The sequence below is a fragment of the Amphiprion ocellaris genome, chromosome 9, assembly GCF_022539595.1.
Source record: "Amphiprion ocellaris isolate individual 3 ecotype Okinawa chromosome 9, ASM2253959v1, whole genome shotgun sequence".
Taxonomy (NCBI): Eukaryota; Metazoa; Chordata; class Actinopteri; family Pomacentridae; genus Amphiprion; species Amphiprion ocellaris.
In genome coordinates this window covers 22638977-22659767 of record NC_072774.1, presented here as the reverse complement: position 1 = coordinate 22659767, position 20791 = coordinate 22638977, and the positions used below count along the sequence as shown (strand labels likewise).

The 20791-nt window shown below is 40.2% G+C and overlaps 2 protein-coding genes across 4 annotated transcripts; both read left to right on the top strand.

The window, feature by feature from the left end:
• Nucleotides 1-1275: 1275 nt before the first annotated feature.
• On the top strand, nt 1276-15876 carry usp5 (ubiquitin specific peptidase 5 (isopeptidase T)). 2 transcript variants are annotated; one of them, XM_023271595.3, is made up of 20 exons: nt 1276-1560; nt 2117-2245; nt 2395-2461; nt 2558-2685; nt 3066-3211; nt 3716-3900; nt 5732-5826; nt 6142-6335; nt 6592-6663; nt 7031-7118; nt 7269-7394; nt 7492-7645; nt 8198-8360; nt 8457-8545; nt 10997-11182; nt 11520-11663; nt 11761-11903; nt 12726-12876; nt 13164-13248; nt 14995-15876. In XM_023271595.3, exons 1-20 carry the CDS (start codon nt 1453-1455, stop codon nt 15086-15088), a joined length of 2547 nt encoding a protein of 848 aa, XP_023127363.1. In that variant the 5' UTR covers nt 1276-1452; the 3' UTR covers nt 15089-15876. The 2 variants fall into 2 exon arrangements, with proteins under 2 accessions (XP_023127363.1, XP_023127365.1); XM_023271597.3 differs by having other exon boundaries at nt 1277-1560; nt 10997-11125.
• A 147-nt stretch (nt 15877-16023) lies between these two features.
• cd4-2.2 (CD4-2 molecule, tandem duplicate 2) lies at nt 16024-20278 on the top strand. Of its 2 annotated transcripts, none has more exons than XM_023271640.3 (9): nt 16024-16288; nt 17268-17308; nt 17609-17764; nt 17874-18014; nt 18558-18794; nt 18892-18960; nt 19070-19218; nt 19337-19401; nt 19612-20278. In XM_023271640.3, exons 2-9 carry the CDS (start codon nt 17281-17283, stop codon nt 19685-19687), a joined length of 921 nt encoding a protein of 306 aa, XP_023127408.2. In that variant the 5' UTR covers nt 16024-16288; nt 17268-17280; the 3' UTR covers nt 19688-20278. The 2 variants fall into 2 exon arrangements, with proteins under 2 accessions (XP_023127408.2, XP_023127406.2); XM_023271638.3 differs by having other exon boundaries at nt 19334-19401.
• Nucleotides 20279-20791: the final 513 nt, after the last annotated feature.

The following is a 20791-nucleotide window of genomic DNA, read 5'->3' as shown; positions in this document are numbered from 1 at the left end:
ATCTGGTGTGCGTACATTAAAGCAGGTACAGTCAGCATTTTGGTTATTATGGTGACCACAATTCAAAGTTACCTAGCAGAAGAGATGCTGTGGTGTATTTGAGGGTGTAATCTTTGTACATGCACTTTGTGGTGACACTATAATGCAGTAGCACACGACATACGCTGATCAGGCATAACATTATGACCACCTGCCTAATATTATGTTGGTGCCCTCTATGCTGCTAAAGCTCCTCTGACCCAGTGGGACATGGACACAGGACCTCTAGAGAGATGGTGGCAGTGAATTCTGTGGGTCCTGTGGGTTGCAGGGTGAGACCTACCTAGATCAGGCTTATCCTGGCACATCCCAAGGATGGATAATAAGATTTGGATCAGGAGAGCAAGGAACCTGATGTGTTCCCCCGGGTCATTCCTGAGCAGTTTTTGCGTTGTGTCGGGGTGCATAGTTCTGCTGAAGGTGGCAAGTGGCATCAAGGACTGTTGTTGCCATGGGGGTTGGGGGATTCCTTGACCTGCAATGCTTAGGTGGGTGGTACATGTCAAACATCCATATGAATGTCAGGACTCAAGGTTTCCCAGCAGGAAGTTACATTATAACAAAGTGATATTTACGTCACCTGTCAGTGGTCACAATGTTGTGGCTGATCGGTGTATTTCTAAGCGGTAAATCTAAAGTAGGCCTACAATTCCACAGGGCATGTGTCCTGTGGTAAGTCTACGGTACTGTAGCACAGGCTATATGGTATATTATCACATAATTTGCGTTTCTTGGGGTAATGTTTTGCCCATCATCTGGTGAATGCATTTAATAAACTTATTTTTTCAATCCACGTTATATTGTGTTGTTTACAGTGTGTCAATACTGTACTTACTCATTTTCATTTCTCATCCTTGTGCATATTGTTAATGTTATTGCTATTTTATTATTATTTTATTACTATTACTATGTCTATTGCTAAATAAGTTTGCTATATATATATATATATATATATATATATATATATATATATATATATATATATATATATATAGTATATTTGTATATCTTATTCTTATTGCTTCGGTCTGGAACAGGTGCACAATACATTTCACTGCGCATTATACTGTGTATAATTGTGTTTGTGATAAATAAAGGTCTTGAATCTTGGTGGGTTCGAATCTAACATTACCGTAATGTACAAATGCATACACTGTAGAATATAAAAATCTCCGCCGGTGCTGATAGTCTATAGATTACGGTACCAGCCGGAGCCCCTCGGCGTACGGGCAGCTGAGTTCATTCGGCCTTCACTCAACACAAGGCAGCATCTCATGATTCATTCAGCCAAACACAGGCAGCAGCAGAAGGGTTAGACAACGGGCGCTCTTCCGAGCCGGGGAATCAAAAGGCTGGGTGTCCAAACTTAGAAGAGCAAGTGTCCAACTGAACGGCGGAACTAGCGAGCCCGTCATGGCGGATGTTGGTGAGGTTTTGATGTCAGTTTTGTCCACAATTCGGGTTCCGAAGCCCGGGGACCGTGTCCACAAAGACGAATGCGCCTTGTCATTTTCCTCGCCGGTGAGACATCTTTGCTTTGGAAATTAGATCGTCAGCCAACAGAAATTGCTGTTTTATTTTTCTTTATTTCCTCAGTCTGCCTCTTGCTTTTATCTAACGTATCTTTTTGTCAGCGCTGTCCCATTTAAACGCACTCGTTTACTAGATTTTCCTGCTTCAACTAACTAGCAAGCTAGCGCTAAGCTAATAGTGCACTGTAATGGAAACTTAGCTGCTCTAGTTAGCTAGCTAGCTATGCTGGTTATGCTGTCAAATCGCAAGCAGTGTAGTTTAGTCCTTAGTAGTCACAACGCTGACGAGGCTATTCGCGATTTCAGCGTAATTTACACCGTAGCATTTCAGTCTTGACAGATTAAACTTAAAACATACATTTCGGCAGCATTAAACCGGTGTTGTTGAATACCATCAACAGATTGACAGGAGAGCTAGCTACTGATGCTATGACACAGTTCAGACCCATATATTGCCGCCAACTTTAATTTACCGGTATTGTGTGACTGGTTGAGAGACAGGTAAAATGTTGTACCAATTACCACGGACTTTGCTTTCTTTACAGGAGAGTGAAGGAGGCCTGTTTGTGTGCATGAACAGTTTCCTGGGCTTTGGGAGTCAGTATGTGGACAGACACCATGCTCGGTCCGGTCAGAGGGCTTACTTACACATTACCCGGACATGCAAGGCCAAGGTGGACACTTTATTTTACTTTATGATGTATATATTAGAAAACAGTAGTTACATTCACATCCAGCATGAACTCTTAGCAAAATTATGTTTGACACCATCAGCATAATTTCCTTTTATGTCCACTGATTTCCTATGTTGTTCTCCTCACAGAAGGAAGATGACAATAATTCTGGCTCTGGACACCCACCTAAGAAGAAGCCCACTAGACTGGCTATAGGTGGGTGCATGAGAGAGAATTTATACACTGACAATACAGGTGATCTCATTTAAGATTAACATGTGTTTGCCTCCCTTTTCGTTTGCGTTTGTTCAGGAATTGAAGGAGGTTTTGATGTGGATCAGCAGCAATATGAGGAGGACGTAAAGGTGGTGATTTTACCAGACAGACAGGAAGTGACATCAGAAGATCTTGGTGCCATGGCCGATGTTGTGAGAGAGCGGGTGAGCTATCTTGTTTGTTTCCTTGCAAGAGAAATATGGCTGTACTGGTAAGGTTTTGTCAGGGTTTATCACAGTGGCAATATGCTACCCCACAATAGAACAACTGATGTCTGTAAAGTTTCACAGTACCAAATGATACAAAAACTTTGTTGTGATTGCTCTCATTGACACAAGAATATCACACAGAAGCTCCACAGGCTTTTGACAAGTTAGTCTTAATGCAATATATTGTAGATATATTTCTTAAAATACTAGAACACTGGGTGGCATGTAAATAGGAATACAGTGACATATGGATAAACTTTGTTACCTTTGGTGAGAAGTTTCATCATGAGCTCAGGTCTAATTTTTGCCTGTTGATTCATCTGCTGTTCCTTTAGGTGTCTCTGTCAATGGCAGGTATCATGGCAGCGGACTCAGTGTCTCATACCTTGCAAATTCAACAGTGGGATGGAGAGGTGAGACAGGAGTCAAGGCATGCAGCTGACCTAAAACAGCTCGACAACGGAGTCAAGATCCCTCCCAGGTAAGGTGACAACTATCCATTTAATGAACCTACCATACGGGCACCCTGTAGCTCAACAGGTCGTGCGGGCGACCCATAACAAGGGCTATAGTTCAAGTCCAACCCATGGCCATTCACTGCATGTCTTTCCCCTACTCTTCTCCCCACGTTCCCTGTCTCTCTGTGCACTATGATAAAGGCATAAAGGCCCAAAAAATAACTTAAAAAATTGATAAAGGCACATGCAACAGGTTTCTGCATACTTCATATCCTTTATAATTTTAGTCCTGCATTTACTGAAGAAAATGTCCAGCTAATAATGCTATTGCACTTAAGGTCTGTTGATTCAGTATTGTTATTAATTCATCAATTCTGTTGTGTCCCCAACAATAACATTCAGGATAGAAATAATTGTTCACTTTTGCCATGCAAAAGTTATAAGATCCTCAAAGGCAGCACAACAAAAATTCATATGGAAACATGTGTACTGGAGAATTTATGCAAGTTTTTGTTCCTTCGTCCTAGTGGCTGGAGGTGTGAGGTGTGTGACCTCCAGGAGAATCTTTGGATGAATCTGACGGACGGCAAAGTGCTCTGTGGTCGCAGGTATTTCGATGGCTCTGGAGGCAACAATCATGCCCTTCTCCACTTCCAGGAGACAGGATACCCGCTAGCTGTCAAACTTGGCACCATCACTCCGGATGGCGCTGGTAAGCAGAAGACAGAATGTTTTTTTTTCATACATACCAAACTCAGGAAACCAGTCCTATCAACTTGTGAGGTGGTGCTTTTTGTATCATCATTTTTCTTTGGAACCGGTTTTCAGTTTGACATATGCAGCTAAAGTGCTCCAGTATTACAATTTGCTGTTGTGTAGCATTAAGTGGTTTTGCAGTGTTTGAGCATAGTATAAGGTGAGCTCCAGCAAGTGGCTTGGTGGTTGGGTATAGAAAGAGATGGAGAAACTAGATCTGTGAATACATACATGCACCTCATTCCATTAATCTGGTGGCAGCTGAACATGTCAACGTCATGTCTGAATGCCCACCTTGGCAATCTTATTAGGACGGACCTAGTAACATTTCCACATCACTTTCAACACAGCAAATGTCTGAACCAAACAATCACACATCAGCAAATAGGCACACATAAGCAACAGTACTTCAGGTTGTGTGAAGTGATTTAGGGAAAACCTGTAATAATCACCAATAATCATCCAAAAACATCACAACTTGTGTAACGAAATCAAAACCCACCTTTCTCACTCACCTTGCTCTACAATTTTAAATCTATTAAGCTGAAATTAAATTAAATGTCAATAAAAATACATCTTTACTCTGATTAAAAACAGACACTAACATCTCAGAATGATGCTCACCAACAATAAATGTAATCTCAATTTCTTTCCCCCACAAGATGACCTGAAGTTTGTTGCTTCCAGCTGTATAGAACTATTCTTTCAGCTTTGTTTAATACCTGCATCATCAGACAGCAGTAGAATCCATATGTGTGTCTCCAAAAAGAGAGATTTGCAAGTGGAACAGCAGCGCTGGTAACTTTATTAAATGTTCTAAAAGATCCCGTGAGAGCAGGGAGAGTGGATCAGTCTGGGCCAGAATCCGATGGAAGATGACACTGTATGTCTACATGTTTTACATCAGACAAGTGAGATGTCACATAAAGAATGGCAGTTTAGTTTTCAGCTGATAGTACTGCTTTTTAAGTTTATTGCATAACTGGAGTATCTGATGGCAGTAGAATCAACAAGTGTCTCAATAGAGAGAGAGAGCTGTGAACATTTTTCCATGGAGCAACAACGTTAACTTCATTAATTAGTTTTGATCAAAAATCCTCCCTGACATGGAGAAAGGATTGATCACACAGTGTACTGTACAGTCGCAGTTTATCAGCTACAGGTCAATATTTAGTTAAACTGCGGTCACCCTCAGGCTGAGTCCTGAGCTTTTAGCTTCACTGTTTAAGAACTCAGAAATAACCTGGACTATTAGTTATTTGGATACTTTGATAAGGTGCTTTTAGCTCAGATTTAGTCTGTTATTACATTATTATGCATTATACATGACTTGGTGTATTGTCTGATGTCACATAAATGACAAATATTGCACGCATACCGCCCCCTTCTCCAGAACTGTGCATGAGGCCATGAGGAACATGAATGGAAAAGTGTCTGTATGACTAGATTCTCGCACTTCAGTAAGAAATGTTCCATATTTCTTGTCTGAAAGGGGCTTGAATGAGGCAAAGGTGTAAAGTTAAATTTAAGTCATTTAAAGCCATGAAGGGATCATTTACATTAGAAAAACCTATAAATATGAAATTTAGATCAACTTCTTAATATGCAGTTTTGATGAACAGAGATAACACTTTAGGGGTTTAATCAATGCCAGGAGGAGTTAAATATAAAGGGTTCAATCTGTTGTCAGGGGTGAGTCTCTGTGAAATGTTATTGAATCGTCTAGACTTTATTCATTTATCTGAAGCCTGGTGCCCTTAACTTCTACCGCTGATTTGTATTTCCAGATGTGTATTCCTATGATGAGGATGATATGGTTCTGGATTCCAAGTTACCTGAGCACCTAACTCACTTTGGCATCGACATGATGACCATGGAGAAGGCAAGTTTTGTGTTTCTGGTGATTTTTGTGCAAACAGACTTTATGCATTGTATTTTGTTGTTTTGTTGCCTTTGCAAGTTTCAATTTTCTTCTCAGTTCTAATGTTAAGCATCACACGAAGTTGTTGTTGACAGAAGTACTGATCCTCTTGATTCCTCCTGGCAAACTTTCAGACAGTTATTTATGACTCTGCTCTGCAGTGAAGGAATAGATAGACTGCAAAACTTAGTGATGCTATAGTGTATTGCTCATCAAACTGCTGTCATTACTACTTAATTCATTCAGTCTCTATCCTTTTGACTTCTGTGATCTCAGACTGAGCGGACAATGACAGAGTTGGAGATTGCTGTGAACCAACGTGTGGGGGAATGGGAGGTAATCCAGGAGTCGGGGACCACCCTGCGACCTCTTTTTGGCCCTGGCTTGACTGGCATGAAGAACCTGGGAAACAGCTGCTACCTCAATTCTGTCATGCAAGTGCTCTTCACTGTTCCAGACTTTCAGAGCAAGTGAGTGACCTCTTGTTTGTCCTTGTTGTGTTGTTGTTTTTGCAACCTCCCTCCTACTTTCCCACCCAGGTGTTATTTCTTGTGGCAGACTGGATTGAAAATATTGCTTTGACATTGACAATTACAGCAGTAGAAATGCAGTAATTATTCATCATTTGTTAAATGTTCCTCTATGAGTGACACTTTTCACACTATCCAGCATTAAATTTAGGATAACAAACCAGTTGTTTTAAATTCTTCTATCCATGCCTTGCAGGTATGTGTCTAACATCGACAAAATAATCGACGAAGCACCAAGTGACCCAACCCAAGACTTCAAAACCCAAGTGTGAGTTTGACACCTGCATGATCAAATATGACATTTCTTCTTTAGTGTTGGTTATCTTTCTGAATCAAATCAGACGAAACAGACTTATATTGACACCTGGCTTCATGTTGTTTGAGCTCAATGCAAGAGAAAATGTTGCTACTATGTCTTATTTACAATTACTGAGCCACTAGTTTCCCTTAGGTGAAGTATATTTGGCTTAAACCATTTCTTCTTTTGTTGTCGTGTACAGTTTTTATTTGTTATTCTGAATGAGCTGGAATGTCTAACCCCTCCATGGTTAGGCATTCCATCCTATTAGTGGCTAATTAATACTCTGCTATACTGTTGGATATGCAGTGATGTCAGCTTTGTTTGTTTATCACAGAGCAAAGCTTGGTTACGGTCTACTGTCAGGAGAGTATTCCAAACCAGCACCAGACGCTGGAGATGAAAATGGTGCATCTGAACCCAGAGTAAGAAGAAGCGATAAGTTGCAGTTGAATTAGAATTCTAAATTTGAACAGATATCCAATCCATTTAGATATACATGGGATTTACTCTCAAATGAAAAAGTAGAAAAATATGGTCTGCCTAATATGCTGCTGTTTATGGTTTTCTCACAGGGAGACCAAATTGGAATAGCACCACAAATGTTCAAAGCACTTGTTGGAAGGGGCCACCCAGAGTTCTCCACCAATCGACAACAGGATGCTCAGGAGTTTTTATTGCACTTCATAAACATGGTGGAGGTAAAGTTACTCTGATATTCTGCTTCTCTTACTGTTTTTCTGTTGTCAGTTTTCTCTGTCCTCGACCTCTTATATCAGTGTTACTTTCCTCTGACAGAGAAACTGTCGCTCTGGGTCCAACCCCTCTGAAGCATTCAGATTTCTGGTGGAAGAGAGGATTGTGTGTCAGCAATCACAGAAAGCCAAGTACACACAGCGGGTGGATTACATTGTCCAGTTGCCCGTGCCCATGGACCAGGCTACCAACACGGGTGAGGATGACACCTGATCAGCGATTTGAGCGCTGATCTTACTGACTAATGGCCAATTCATGCTTTCCATGTCCATGTGTGCAGACCAGTAAATGGACAGCACACTCACACATGGCTATGTTTATACTGCAATAGGTGTGGAACTATGCTGTGGAAACAGTCGCTTTTCCCCTCGTACTGACAATGAAATGCACAGCGAGATATAATTCAGTTCAGTTTGGTTCTTAATTGTGTAGCCCTGCTTCACAACATACGTCATCTTGGTGCAGTTGTAGCACGTGCAGATGCTCATCGACCCTCATGGATTTGAGGGGATGATGAAATTTACCTCGCATGTACCCTTATCGACATAAGGATTGAATTGGTCTGAAGTATGACATAATTTATATCATGAACACACTGCAAGTGGCAGGAATGTACCAGGAACTTTGAAAAATAAAATGATGAACCCCCCACATGATTGATCATCATGTGTAAAATTATTGGCAATTTTAAGTATTGAGAAATGACATAATTTGACCATTACATTTGTTTTTTTTTTTTAAATCATAGAAGAGCTTCAGGAGGCAGAGCGCCGGCGTGAGGAGGGGGACTCATCAGCCCTTACAGTGCGTGCACAAATCCCCTTCGCAGCTTGCATGGCAGCCCTCAGCGAACCAGAGATCCTCACAGACTTCTGGAGCTCAGCTGTGCAAGCCAAGACTACTGCTACCAAGTATGAGGAGAGACAGCCACGCACTTAATAAAAGTGAATAATTGGAGCAAATCTTAAAATGTATTTATTAACATCAGCTTTTCTGTCATTTGTCAGAACTACCCGCTTTGCCTCTTTCCCCGACCATCTGGTTATCCAGATTAAGAAGTTCACCTTTGGCCTTGACTGGGTGCCCAAGAAACTAGGTGAGCAAAGATGTTGTTAAATGTTGCAAAGATTTGATGTTATAATATAATATTTGTCTTGCTGTATACAAATGTTTGCTCTCAAGTTTTAAAACTCCTGAAGCATACGCAGCAGTGCATCTTCTTTGAGGTTTGCTGCAATTTAGCAGATTTTGTACTATGATCACAGTGCTTGTTTGAAATGTGTTCAGAAGCCCTTCCTAAATGGTTCATTCAACAGCTTTAATCCTGTCCCCACATCAGTAGCCTGCTAATGAATATGTGCAAGCAACTAATGCTTGGGTGGGTTACAGTTGTGAATGGGTGTTAATGAATTACCCCAATGCTGTTACATACAGGCTCAAACAGGCAGGCCACTTAGAATCCTAAAGCTTGACGATGTGTTATGTGTTGGAATATTCTGGATGATGACATGGGTACTAAGGTTCAGTGCAACATTTTGAAATACTGGGGGGTTGATAAGCTTCAACAGCTGGTTTAGTAATTAGGAATTAATTTATAAGAACCTTATTTTTTGCATTTTGTCTCACCAGCCCTCTTTCTAATTCACAATAAGATGAACACATTCATCTTTGAGGCATTTTCACTTTCCAATTCTCAAAAGTGAGGTTATAGTTTGTGTGGGTTGACGCAGACGATGCTCGTGCCACAAGTGCAGCAAGTTGTTTGCATGTAAGGGCGGAAACACGAGTAATCTGCCGAAGCATCTTACAAAAGTTCATCACATACAGGTAGAGAAGTGCACAGATTTCACAGCCTGGCTTACAATTTGTCCTTCTGTAACCCAGATATGTTCTGTATGCTAGCAGCATTGAGCACAAACACAGAGATAGCTAAGATATTTAATTTTCGTGTCAGAGTGCATAGAGCAGCAGGGGGAGCTAGTGACTTGGAGACTGCAGACAAACCCTGCCTTCCCTTATTTTACCCTTTCTCTAACTGAATGTTGGTTTGGCAGTGGCAGAAGTACTTCAACTGTTTTTAAAAAAAACTATTAATATCATTCAGTGGGAATCAGCTGATTACCGGGGCTGATATTTGGCATTTTTCAATAATTATTTTTATCTTTATTGGCCAATTATCACTAAATAAATTAAATGCGCTTCTTTTCTCTGATGCATCTAATGCTCCCTCTCTGCAGTCACTCTGTGGTCTGAAGCAGTGTCCTTCCTACAGCACTGTCACTGAAAGCTATCGCTGACAGGTTGCGACAGAATAGCGAATCTGCAGGGCAGAGCAGCTCTTGTAAACTGGTGGAGTTGTGGTTGGAAGGTGAGGTAGCACATGTTGCTGAAGGTGTAATGAACACCGCAGTCTTCCACTAGCATCCTAATGTGCCTGTTAGACAAAGAAGACCCCAATAATTCACTTGTAAGTGTCAACAAATGTTTCAGCCAGAATCTATTTTGCCGACTATCTCTGTAAGATTAGATTTTTTTAGCCTGCCTATAACACTATCACCAGTACCAGTAAGATTAATTTCAACAATCTGTACTAACTAACAGACACGTCTCTAGCAGAGACTCCACTTGCAAAAACTGAACAGTAGGCACAACTATCACTACAAATCAGGACATTAGCTACTCTCACAGAGGCTATGGCCACGCTAATAATGCTTTGAGATCTGGGCATTAGTGTCCAACAGAAGTGACCGAGCAAAGAAAGACTAACAAAACCCAGAAGAACAGCAGACATAACTGCAGGAGACAAACTGTTCGATCTCAGTGGATCTCACAGTGAACATAGGAGAATGTTGTTGCATCACGTGACGCACAAATGTCATCACATGACATGTTCCCCGCTATTACATGCTTCACAATGTACATCTTTCAGTCTATATATGTATAAATTTAGTAATATTAATTTTTTAGTCAAGAAGAAGCTTGTTTCTGAATGACAGGTTGCCTACCATCACATGCTGTCATTATCTAACAGTTAATGTAATTTGGTTCCAATAATTGGTTATTGACCTGTTGTGATTACCAGTAATTACTATTGACATCGGCCCATAAAAAAACAAAACAAAAAAAATCACCATATTGCACAGTAAAAATCACCTTTAATTCATATAGAGGTGGAGGTTTAAACTTTTTATAATGCTAGAGAACACAAACACAATGCAGACATTTTGTGAGTAAAACCTCTGATCACAACATTAGTGTCTATAAAATGATGTCTTCAAAAGATTACCGTTTTTCCTTTCTGTTTTGTTGCTGTAAAAATAATTATTGCATTATTATTTACAGTAAAGAAAGCAATTTAACTTCATTTGTTTTTTTTGTTTTTTTCATCTTAAAAGTATCAAAAAGTACCAAAAAGAGTCCCTTTCAAGCACTAGATCGATAAGCAGTATCTGTAAGAGTAGTCGTACCATTACAATTGTAAAAATATCCATTCCCAGTCATTTGAAACAGGAAATTGTTTGTCATGTTGCATGATTTTCCTCTGCAGATGTGAGCATTGACGTTCCTGACACTCTTGACCTGAGCACACTACGAGCAACTGGCCAGCAGCCAGGGGAGGAGCTCCTACCAGAGGTGGCACCACCCCCACTTATGACCCCAGATGTGGAGGTTAAAGGTATCCTGGGTTCCCATGGCAACGAGGAGGACGACTCGCTCTACTCCCCACTGCTGTGTCAGTCTGTCTGTCATTTCTGCTCTTTTCCTTCTTCCCCCGTTTCCTTCATTTCTTTTTCCTGCCTGTTCTGTTTTGGCGTGTCCCTCCGTTGCCTTATTTGTTTACTTTTGCATCACATGGTTTCATTTGCATATCAAAGTAAAGAACTCATATATCAGTAGTTCAGTTCTTTGTAGTATAAGATTTAAAATTTCTTTATTTTATTTATTTCATGCTTTTTTTTAATTAAACATGGTGCTCAAGGCACAAACACAATGTTTCCACAAAAAAATGTAACATTCTTTTTCACAAAGTACATCCAACTAATTCAGCTGTTCCCTCTCAACTCACTCAGCTCCAGTCCTCGATGACTCCACTGTGTCCCAGTTATGTGAAATGGGATTCCCACTGGAGGCCTGCAGGAAAGCAGTCTACTACACTGGGAACACTGGAATTGATGCTGCCATGAACTGGATCATGGGCCACATGGATGATCCAGGTGTGTAGACCAGCTGGAATTTACTAGACAGCAAAATCATTAATCTGTCTGACCACTCTGCTCAGTCTTCTTGTTTTCCTCTTCTGGTTGGCTGCAGACTTTTCAGCCCCCCTGGTGCTGCCAGGCTGCAGTTCTGGCCCCGGAACCACACCCACAGAGAGCCTGTCTGAGGAGCACCTGGCAACCATTGTCTCCATGGGCTTCAGCCGGGACCAGGCAACCAAAGCACTTCGAGCCACGGTTAGAATCAAATTACATCCATCTAGTAATGGAGATTTGATCACAGGCCACAAGTCTAAAAGTAGAACTGTGTCAGTACGAACACATGTCCCCATTCAGGTTACACAGTAATGTAGCTCTCTACATAGACTCTGGTCAGAGGGTTGCAGGATTTTACATTCAGCGAAGTTGTTTGGAAGCAGTAATAAGACATATGTTGTACCTCAAGGGATTTTGTGGTTGGTACAAAATAGTTCATATTGGCTACCTTAAGAAAACTCATTTGTTAGCAGATTGCCTTTAGACAGATCAACTAGTTATGTAAATAGCTTCAGGTGGCAATTTGAGTGAATTTCAAACCTTACAGTAGTGATGACCGAGGTATGCAAAGCTTTTTACATTGCTGCCATGCCCTCATTAGCTACAGCACAAGTCTTGTGTTGACTTAGAATAAACACATTCATACTGTCTGTATTCTTTGTCTTTCTTGTTATAGACAGAAACAATACTGTTGAGTACATCTGTTGATAGTTTTGTTATCAATATGTGGCTCCTCATAGAAGTTAACATTGATAGGATTTTAAATGTTTTATTAAAGCATTATAATCCAACTGAGTAAAGATAAATGCAGTTAACACAAAATGGTTTATTCACATTTTTATTTTGCACTGTTCTAATTTTCTGATGGTCTTTCTCTAAAAAGGAGGTATTGTTGGGTTTTTGTCCTCTAGCTAGTAAAATAATGTCGTTACGTATATCAAGAGACTCCTCCAAAAATGTATATTTCTTCACCAAATCTTTCACTTGTTGATGTTTTTATATTAACTGGAATTTGTCACACAGAGTAATGTCCTGGACCGGGCAGTGGACTGGATCTTCTCTCATCTGGACGACCTGGAGTCTATGGATGTATCTGAAGGAGGACGCTCAGCTGCAGAAAGCGAAGGTGGCAGGGATCCTCCCCCTGGACCTCGTGTCAGAGACGGACCTGGCAGTAAGTCTTTTGGGGAGAGCTGAGTCACGAGGCATTCACAATGAAAATTAGCTCAGAATGTGTCCTCATAAACCCAGCTTGAAAATAATTTGAAGCAAAGTTTTTCGCCGCAAATTCCTCTATGCAGCGAAATCCTGTTAAGAGGTGATGAGAAACACGAAAAGTAGACCTTACCATTTTCTCTCTAATATCTTACTTTCTTCCAATCATCAAAATTAGCTTTTAAATTATATGTCTTACATATTTTATAATTGCAGTTGAAGACATATGTCCTTATCTTTTTCCAGAGTACGAGCTGTTTGCTTTCATCAGTCACATGGGGACGAGTACCATGTGTGGCCACTATGTCTGTCACATCAAGAAGGACCAGCAGTAAGTGTTTTGCATGTATTGCCACCTTTTTAAGGTATATTTTACAATTTCATAACCTCAGTATCTTACATTTCAAGGTTAGAAGCAACTGTTAAAAATACACATTTTAAGCAGAAAAACACATGAATTGCATTTATATCTGTATTTTTTTTCAAAGCGAAACAAAACACAAATGAGTTGCAGTCCAAATGTTAATTTATCCATTTGGGTGGTGTAAATGTCAGAAAGAATGACATTGAATTAAGTCATTGGTTTTAAAGTGACCCAGCAGGGGGCACCATACTCCATGTCAGGACTTCACATAAAATCATCATTATTAGTTTAAAGGTTTTATATTAACCTTCCACTAACCTACCTACTCACCTAATATATTTAACAACTGGATAATAAAAATGGTTCTATCTGTGTCGTACAGATCTAGTAGGTCCTTCTTTGAACACAGGAAATGTTTGGTTACTTTGGGAACCCTAGTTCACTAAAAACTGGGTAAGGTATCTCGCTATGGGAAGTGCCCTCAGGTGTGACCAGTCACAGAAGTTCTACTACCACCAGGTTTGTCCAGAGTCAACCCAATCACTATAAGTGATCCGGGGCCTCCTGCCCCTGCAATATGACCATCCCTGGCACACACAGGTCACTGCCAACACATTTCGTTTACATGCTGCTGCAGTCGGGACAGTGTGGACACTTGCATCACTCACCTTTCAGAGAACCAGGTTTGAGTTGTCTGTCAAACTTCGCTCAGTATTTCACTATTGGAGATTTGGCCCATTCCCAGATTGCAGAAGCCGGTATAGCTGAGACTTCTTTGAGTGACAGAATGACCTGAACTTTCCGATTTTTGTAGAACACATTGTGGGCTTTGCTTTATGACTGGTTATGCCTGGGAACCAAAAAAGAGTCCCAGGATGGCTCAAGGCAGGTATCTCCATCAGTACTGCCTGCTGATCCTCTGTTTGCCACCACAGCTCCTAAGCCCACTGCCCCTTTGTCACCTCCAGAATCCGAATATTCAGATCTCAAGATAAATATTCAGATACCACCGTCACGACCGAATATTCGGGTATTCGGATATTAGGGTCCAGCTCTACCCAGTCTGCATGTTTAGACTGGGCTGCAGACTTCTCAGTCTTTTGGTACATGGACGCTATGAAGTTCTCCTCCTCACCAGGGAGGGAATGGTCTGGTTGAGGTGAGGATGGAATGACAGTTGACGTGGAGACGGTACAGCGAGTCCCAAAACCTCAGTGTTGCATTTTCCAGGCCAGAATCATTCTTGATGGGGACTCTGATGAAACCACTGATCTCAATATCACCTCACCTCTATGGGCATGAGCTGTTTGGTAAATGGTCTGCGCTTATAAAAGCACATTTTGAGCTGGGTTTTACAACATTCTTTACAATGTGATTCTCATTTACCCATTCCCGTGCACCAATGGTGACAGAACCGCCGTGCAAGATGCTCAACTGCAAGTATCAAATTAGGATTCAGTGTCCTGGCCAAGTTCAATTCACAACGTCATCTCATAGCTCTGAACATAGTGAGGTGAAGACCTGACAAATTGCACAGACGTGGTGATGTTGGAGGTTTGGTCATGCCAGAGGGCATTTCCCAAAGTGAGATACCAAGCAAAGTTTGAAATAGAACTACCACTCATTATGTCTTCTTTACTTGTGCTGTAATTCTTTTGGCAATAACAGGTGTTATCAAACAGAACTGAACAAACTGTGCACTGTGTTTCACAGATGGGTCATCTTCAATGATCAGAAGGTGTGTGCTTCAGAGAAACCTCCCAAAGACCTGGGATACCTCTACTTCTATCGTAGAGTGGCAGAATGAGACGTGGACGCCAACAAACACACATGGCAACATTCTTAGATGCACTCCTTCAAGCTCTTACAAATGCCCTGGCATGCTTCACAACTGAAAACAATGTAAATAAATCTCTCAGATTACGTATATACACAGTTAATTAAATTGGTGCAGATATACAGTTAAGGTGTTGGTGGGGGGGTGGGGGCATTTCTTTAGATGCACTGGGGCTGTTCAAAGAGCAGACTCAGTTACCTTTGCGGAGTAAAGCTGAGAACCACCTGAGATCTGTTGAACATATGTTCCAGGTTTTACTCAGAAATTCTATTCAGATAATTCAGAAAACCTGCTTCAGGGAACAAGCCCCAAACACTGGAGGGACTGTGATTGCAGACTCCATTCACTCTTCATTAACGAGTTTGCTGAACTGCCACTATTAATCTGTTTCCTGACTATTGATTTCCACTGCCATCAGTAGTCACTGCCCCTCTCCATTAAAATATCTTGCTTCCAGCCCCTTTTCTGTGATTGAACGACTGCAGCTTGGTTGTCGTTGCCACAGCCAAACACCACTTCTTCCTCTACCTGTTTAGAACAGTTCAACATCCACGATAAGAGAAAATGTCAGTAAATCAAAAAATAACAAATGTGTGTTACAAAACGGAAATAAAAAAAGTCAAACACCAACTTACTTGTTTTTCTGAAAAGTTTGGTGAGGGTGTTATCTGGGTGGTTTCTGTTTTATTTTGTTTTTATTTTGAAAACAAATGCTTTGTTACTTCTGCTGTGACAAATAAAGGATACTCTTTCTGTCACACTGCCTGTTATTGTTCAATGTTTCACGTAGTTACCAGCAGTTCAGTGTCGCTTCTCTGGTGTTTTTTTTCTTTTATGTTGTAATTTTCTCGAGAAAAAAAATGTGATGAGTTGGCATAATTAATGAGAATAATCCATTATTCTCATTACTAAATGGGGTGTTTTAAGCTGTGAACTTTCCTCAGCTTCTTATAAGGATCATGTTATACACAGAATGCCAGGCCTAGGTTGCAAGCAAACAGATGTGATAACAAAACCTACAAAGAGCTGAGGTTTACGCTGTTCCTGTTCCGCCTTCTACATTTTTTTTTGTCCTTGTGCTCTTGTTTCTGAACAAGTGAAGCACAGAGAGGATAAAGATTTTGGCTTCCAATAACAGGACAAATAACACTGCATTGCCTCATAATTAAGGTAAGACCTAAAAGTATATGGTAAAATGAAGTTTTCTATTGTAAAATATTTTTTTGCGACTGTTCCTTAACCACTTTTCCTTTTGTTATGTGGAGTTCGAACGTAATGGCAAATGCACTATATTAATAAATTTGAAATATCTTGTAGGTTTATGCTGTCAACAAGCAGGTTGTTAGTTTATATAGTGAAGTGTTTGAGCCTAAATTGAACTTTCAAAAATGCGGAAAAGAAAATGTGCCCAACCATATTTCCAAACCTTTATGCGTACATCAACATCAATTTATTTTTTCTTACATGTTAAAGATTCTTCATAATGTCAGTTAATAGATCACTCAGTTATAGTACAATGATGATGTGTTAAATGCAACTTCAGAACTGTTTTAATCCAGCTGTCTAACAATAATTATCCGGTCAGATTATCCCGTGTAATGGAAATAAATCTAAATAAATTAAGTATTGCAGCCTGCTGGAATTAATTCTTAAGCTTATTAAAATAGTATAACATTAAAAAATGTTATAAAGGAACTCAGATTGAGACAAATTTCCCTAATTTGTTTTCTTTACTGCCAACAAATGCACAACAAAATTATTGCTTTTTTTTGAAAGACTTGTTTCTGAAGCGGAATCACATGAAGCTACACGACATGAGGGAGCAGATTATGCATTTTTGATCAGATTATTTATTAGAGCTCGAACATATGCTGGAATTTCCTCAGTGACGTTCGTTCCATTTTGCTTAAAGTGTAGGCAGCAAGTTTTAATATTTTAATACAGGATACAGAGGCAGGAAGTAGAGAGAGAGAGAGAGAGCTGAGAGGTTTGGGATCACATGTTTTTTGGTTCGGTGCTCATGTCAAACCAAAGCTGTGTCTACAAAATGGATGAAGGGTTCACTGTCACGCCATGAAATACTGCCTTCGTAGTTTTTGTTTTGTTTGTTTTTTAATCATTGATGACTTTTTTTTTTTTTACCCCTTAGATCATCATTCAAAATGAAGACAGTTATGTGGTTTGGGCTTGGTAAGTGAATATACTTATTTTGCTATTAAAATAATCCATTAAAATAAAGAGTTAAGTCATAGATCCAAATATGTCATGTATGTTTTCAAAGTCTTTCAATATAACTGGAAAAATCATGTACATACATGTTTGTAGTTGTGTTTCTCATCCCAAATGCCTACAAACCCCCAATGTTGGCAAATTACTGACAACTACTGCACAAATACTATGTATTCCTATCATAATGCAAAGGTGGAATCCAATTGTAAATACACAATACTAAATGAAATGCTCTAAATAAACGTATTCCTTTCTCTTCAGTGCTGGTTGCAGTCTCTACAGGCAAAGTTATCTTCACCGAAGTGGGACAGAAGGCCACCATTGAGTGTGGTATCAGCAGCTACACCAAGCAGCTTGAGTGGAGTCGTGAAAATCAACAGATTATTAGGATTGGAAAAAGGGGTTTCCCTACCAAAGGTACTCAAAAAAAGTGACTTAGGTGTTTTGAAAAAACTCAACAGTTTACATCACTGTATTATTATTACATCACATTATATTACATTATTATATGTTTTCTCTGTATTAGGCACAGCTGAAATTGTGCAAAGGTCAAGGATGAGGCCGGAACCGAACCTGGAAATCTATCCTGTGAAAGACACAGACACTGGAAAGTTCACATGTAAAGCAGATACAACAGTTCTAGAACATATGCTTCTCGTGGTGTCAGGTAAGCAGCAGACTCAAGATATGATACCTGTATTATGAAGAACATAATAAACAAAGGAAACCAAATGAGAAATGGTTCTGTTCTTCAAACTTCTTACTATTACAAGCATTTGAATACAAATGATCAACATAAATCCTATACAAATCTACTGCTTTACACACACAGTTTTTAAAAAGGGTTTTTTTGTGATTTATTGTTGTACTGTTGTTAGGGATTCTCAATAGACAGATTAAAAATGGTACAAACTGAAGCAGCAAAGGCCAAAAATATCCAGCTCCTAGTTTTCAACATAGCTCAAGCTCTAAAACTAATTGTTCCTACATTTCCTATAATTCAGTTGATAACATCTTCAGCTCACCTGCCTGCTCCAATATAAAGTGCTACCATTTGTCCGTTAATATACAGTACAACATACTGCCATTTCACATGTCCTATCAAACCATAAGTTAATGTCATGTTTTGGACCTTTAGTTCAGCATAGCCTCCTCTTTCTCTTTGTGATTCTCACTTTATTCTCTCCTGTGTCGTCCCTCTCTGTGCCAGTCTCAGTCGTTCCCTCTGGTGCCCTCCAGGTGGGTAGCGAGGCTACACTCTACTGTCAGGTTAAAGATCCCAACCTCGGGGTTACAGTGGAGTGGAAGAAGCCTGATGGAACTCTACAGAAAGGCTCATCGACATTTGATCTCAAACCTGTTGCTGACTCAGATGCTGGGCCCTGGAACTGTACGTTAACCTATGGAGGGGAGACATTCAGCCAGACTCTAATGATTAAAGTATCAGGTAGGACATTTATACTAGTATATGCAGGACCTCTTATGTGCTTTCTGCCACAGCTATGTGTTCAAAAGAAAAAACTAAATGTGTGGTGTGCTTTCAGGACCTACTCCCGCCACCACCACACCATACGATCCCCAAAAGGACATCCATAAGCCTGCTGGCAGAAACCGTACGTACTCTCACTGTGACCAGCTGCTTCAAAGTATTTTGTCTCTGAATGCGTTATTGATGCTTTTGAGCCTTACTCCCCACCATGTGTGTTGTCTCTGCTGGTCCAGATACTACTGAGCATAAGTCTGGTGATGCTGAGCTGCTGCTGCTGGGCCTGGACTGGTGGGTATGGCTGGCCGTTGGAGTCGGCTGCCTGGTTGTGATTCTCCTCACGGTCTTTGTCATCGTCTTGTGCAAGAGGAACAGAGAAAGGAAGGTAAGTGAGGAAGCTGAGAATACTCCTGCGCTGTGAATAAAAAAGGTGGCATGAAGGAAAATGAGAAGGTTTCTGGGGCATACAAAAAAGTGCACTGTAATTTTTTTCTTCTTAGAAGAAATTTCAGAGGATGAAGAGTACCGAACAGCCACTGAAACCCAAGAAGTACTGCCAGTGTGACCGGTAAATGTTCTTCCTTTGCTATCTAGCAATAAATCCCTTTACCCCCTCTTGGGTGATCTCTGTTCACTTCACAGATGCTCTCTAATAGACTTCATTCCTTTTATATCAGTGACGGTTTGACCTTCATTTTCACTGCGCCTTTTACCAAGTGCTTCCTTTTTGTCTTGTAATTAGTGTGAAACTTTTTTCTCTTTACTCTCTTTATCACAGCCAAGCAGCTGCAGCCAAACCGCAGCAAGGGCGCCGGCGAGAGAAGCCATCAGCCCTCCCTCTGCAAGCGTGCTAATGAAGTGACATGAAAGGCAGACTGAAGAAAAGAGAGAAATGGGAAGAATAAGAGAGAGAGGGGTGGTTTTAGGGAGGGAAAAGAGCAATAGATGGACAGAGAGAAGAGCGAGAGCATGTGAAAGAGAATGTGGCATGAATGTCAATGAGCCTTTAAATGCTTCTAATGGAATAAAACCTACTGGAACCATGTAAACATTTTCCACAAAGTTTAACCAATGAATATGTAAAACCTGTCTAAGCATTTTTTCCACCTGTTTGCCCCTGTCTCACCTGAGCCTCATTCAATCACCTGCCTCAGTTGTTTGTCAGATTGTCATGTCTTTGTTTCTGAAGTTGTTCACTTAACCCCATTTTCATGTTTGCCTGCCTATTTTCCTGGAGACTTGAATTGTCTTGTACTTCATTTTATTAGATTTTTTTACATTTATGCAGCATCTTAACATGCAATGCCAAGTATAAATCATTGACATTCATGTATATATATATATATATATATATATATATACTGCCTTCAATCCTGAGCTTGTCTTGCATGAAAATAATCTGTCTTTTTTACTCCAGTTAATAAACTAAGCATACAAGTGCAAAATTTGCTGAAATGTTTCTGTCCTCATACAACACAGTGGGGAGGCTGATATTCATGTCGGTGTAATTACTGAGAGGATACATCCAGTGGCTAATTCAAGCAAAAACAATAGGTAGTATAAGCAAATATGGCTTTAAACAACAAAATGTAAGAGATTAAAACTTTCACAACCCCATTCAGCATAATAACAAACACTACCTTTACTGTTCTTGTCACATTATATGCTTCACCATGTGCCTGCTGACTCCAAAGCTGCCCACAACTGGTGCAGAATAATGCAGGTGTTGACACCAAACGCACTGAAACACCCAGTAAACACCTGTTTCATACAATAACACGAGACCACCAATCGCACATGCTCATATGCGTTTAAGAAAGAAAAACTATTTAATATCATGTGTGAGTTAAGAAATTCTCTTTCTATTTTATAAAATAACTTTACAAAGCGTCTACGTTTTCCTCTTGGTTTGTGTTTGTGCGTAATCCTAAATTATGCAATCCATTTGATACACAACA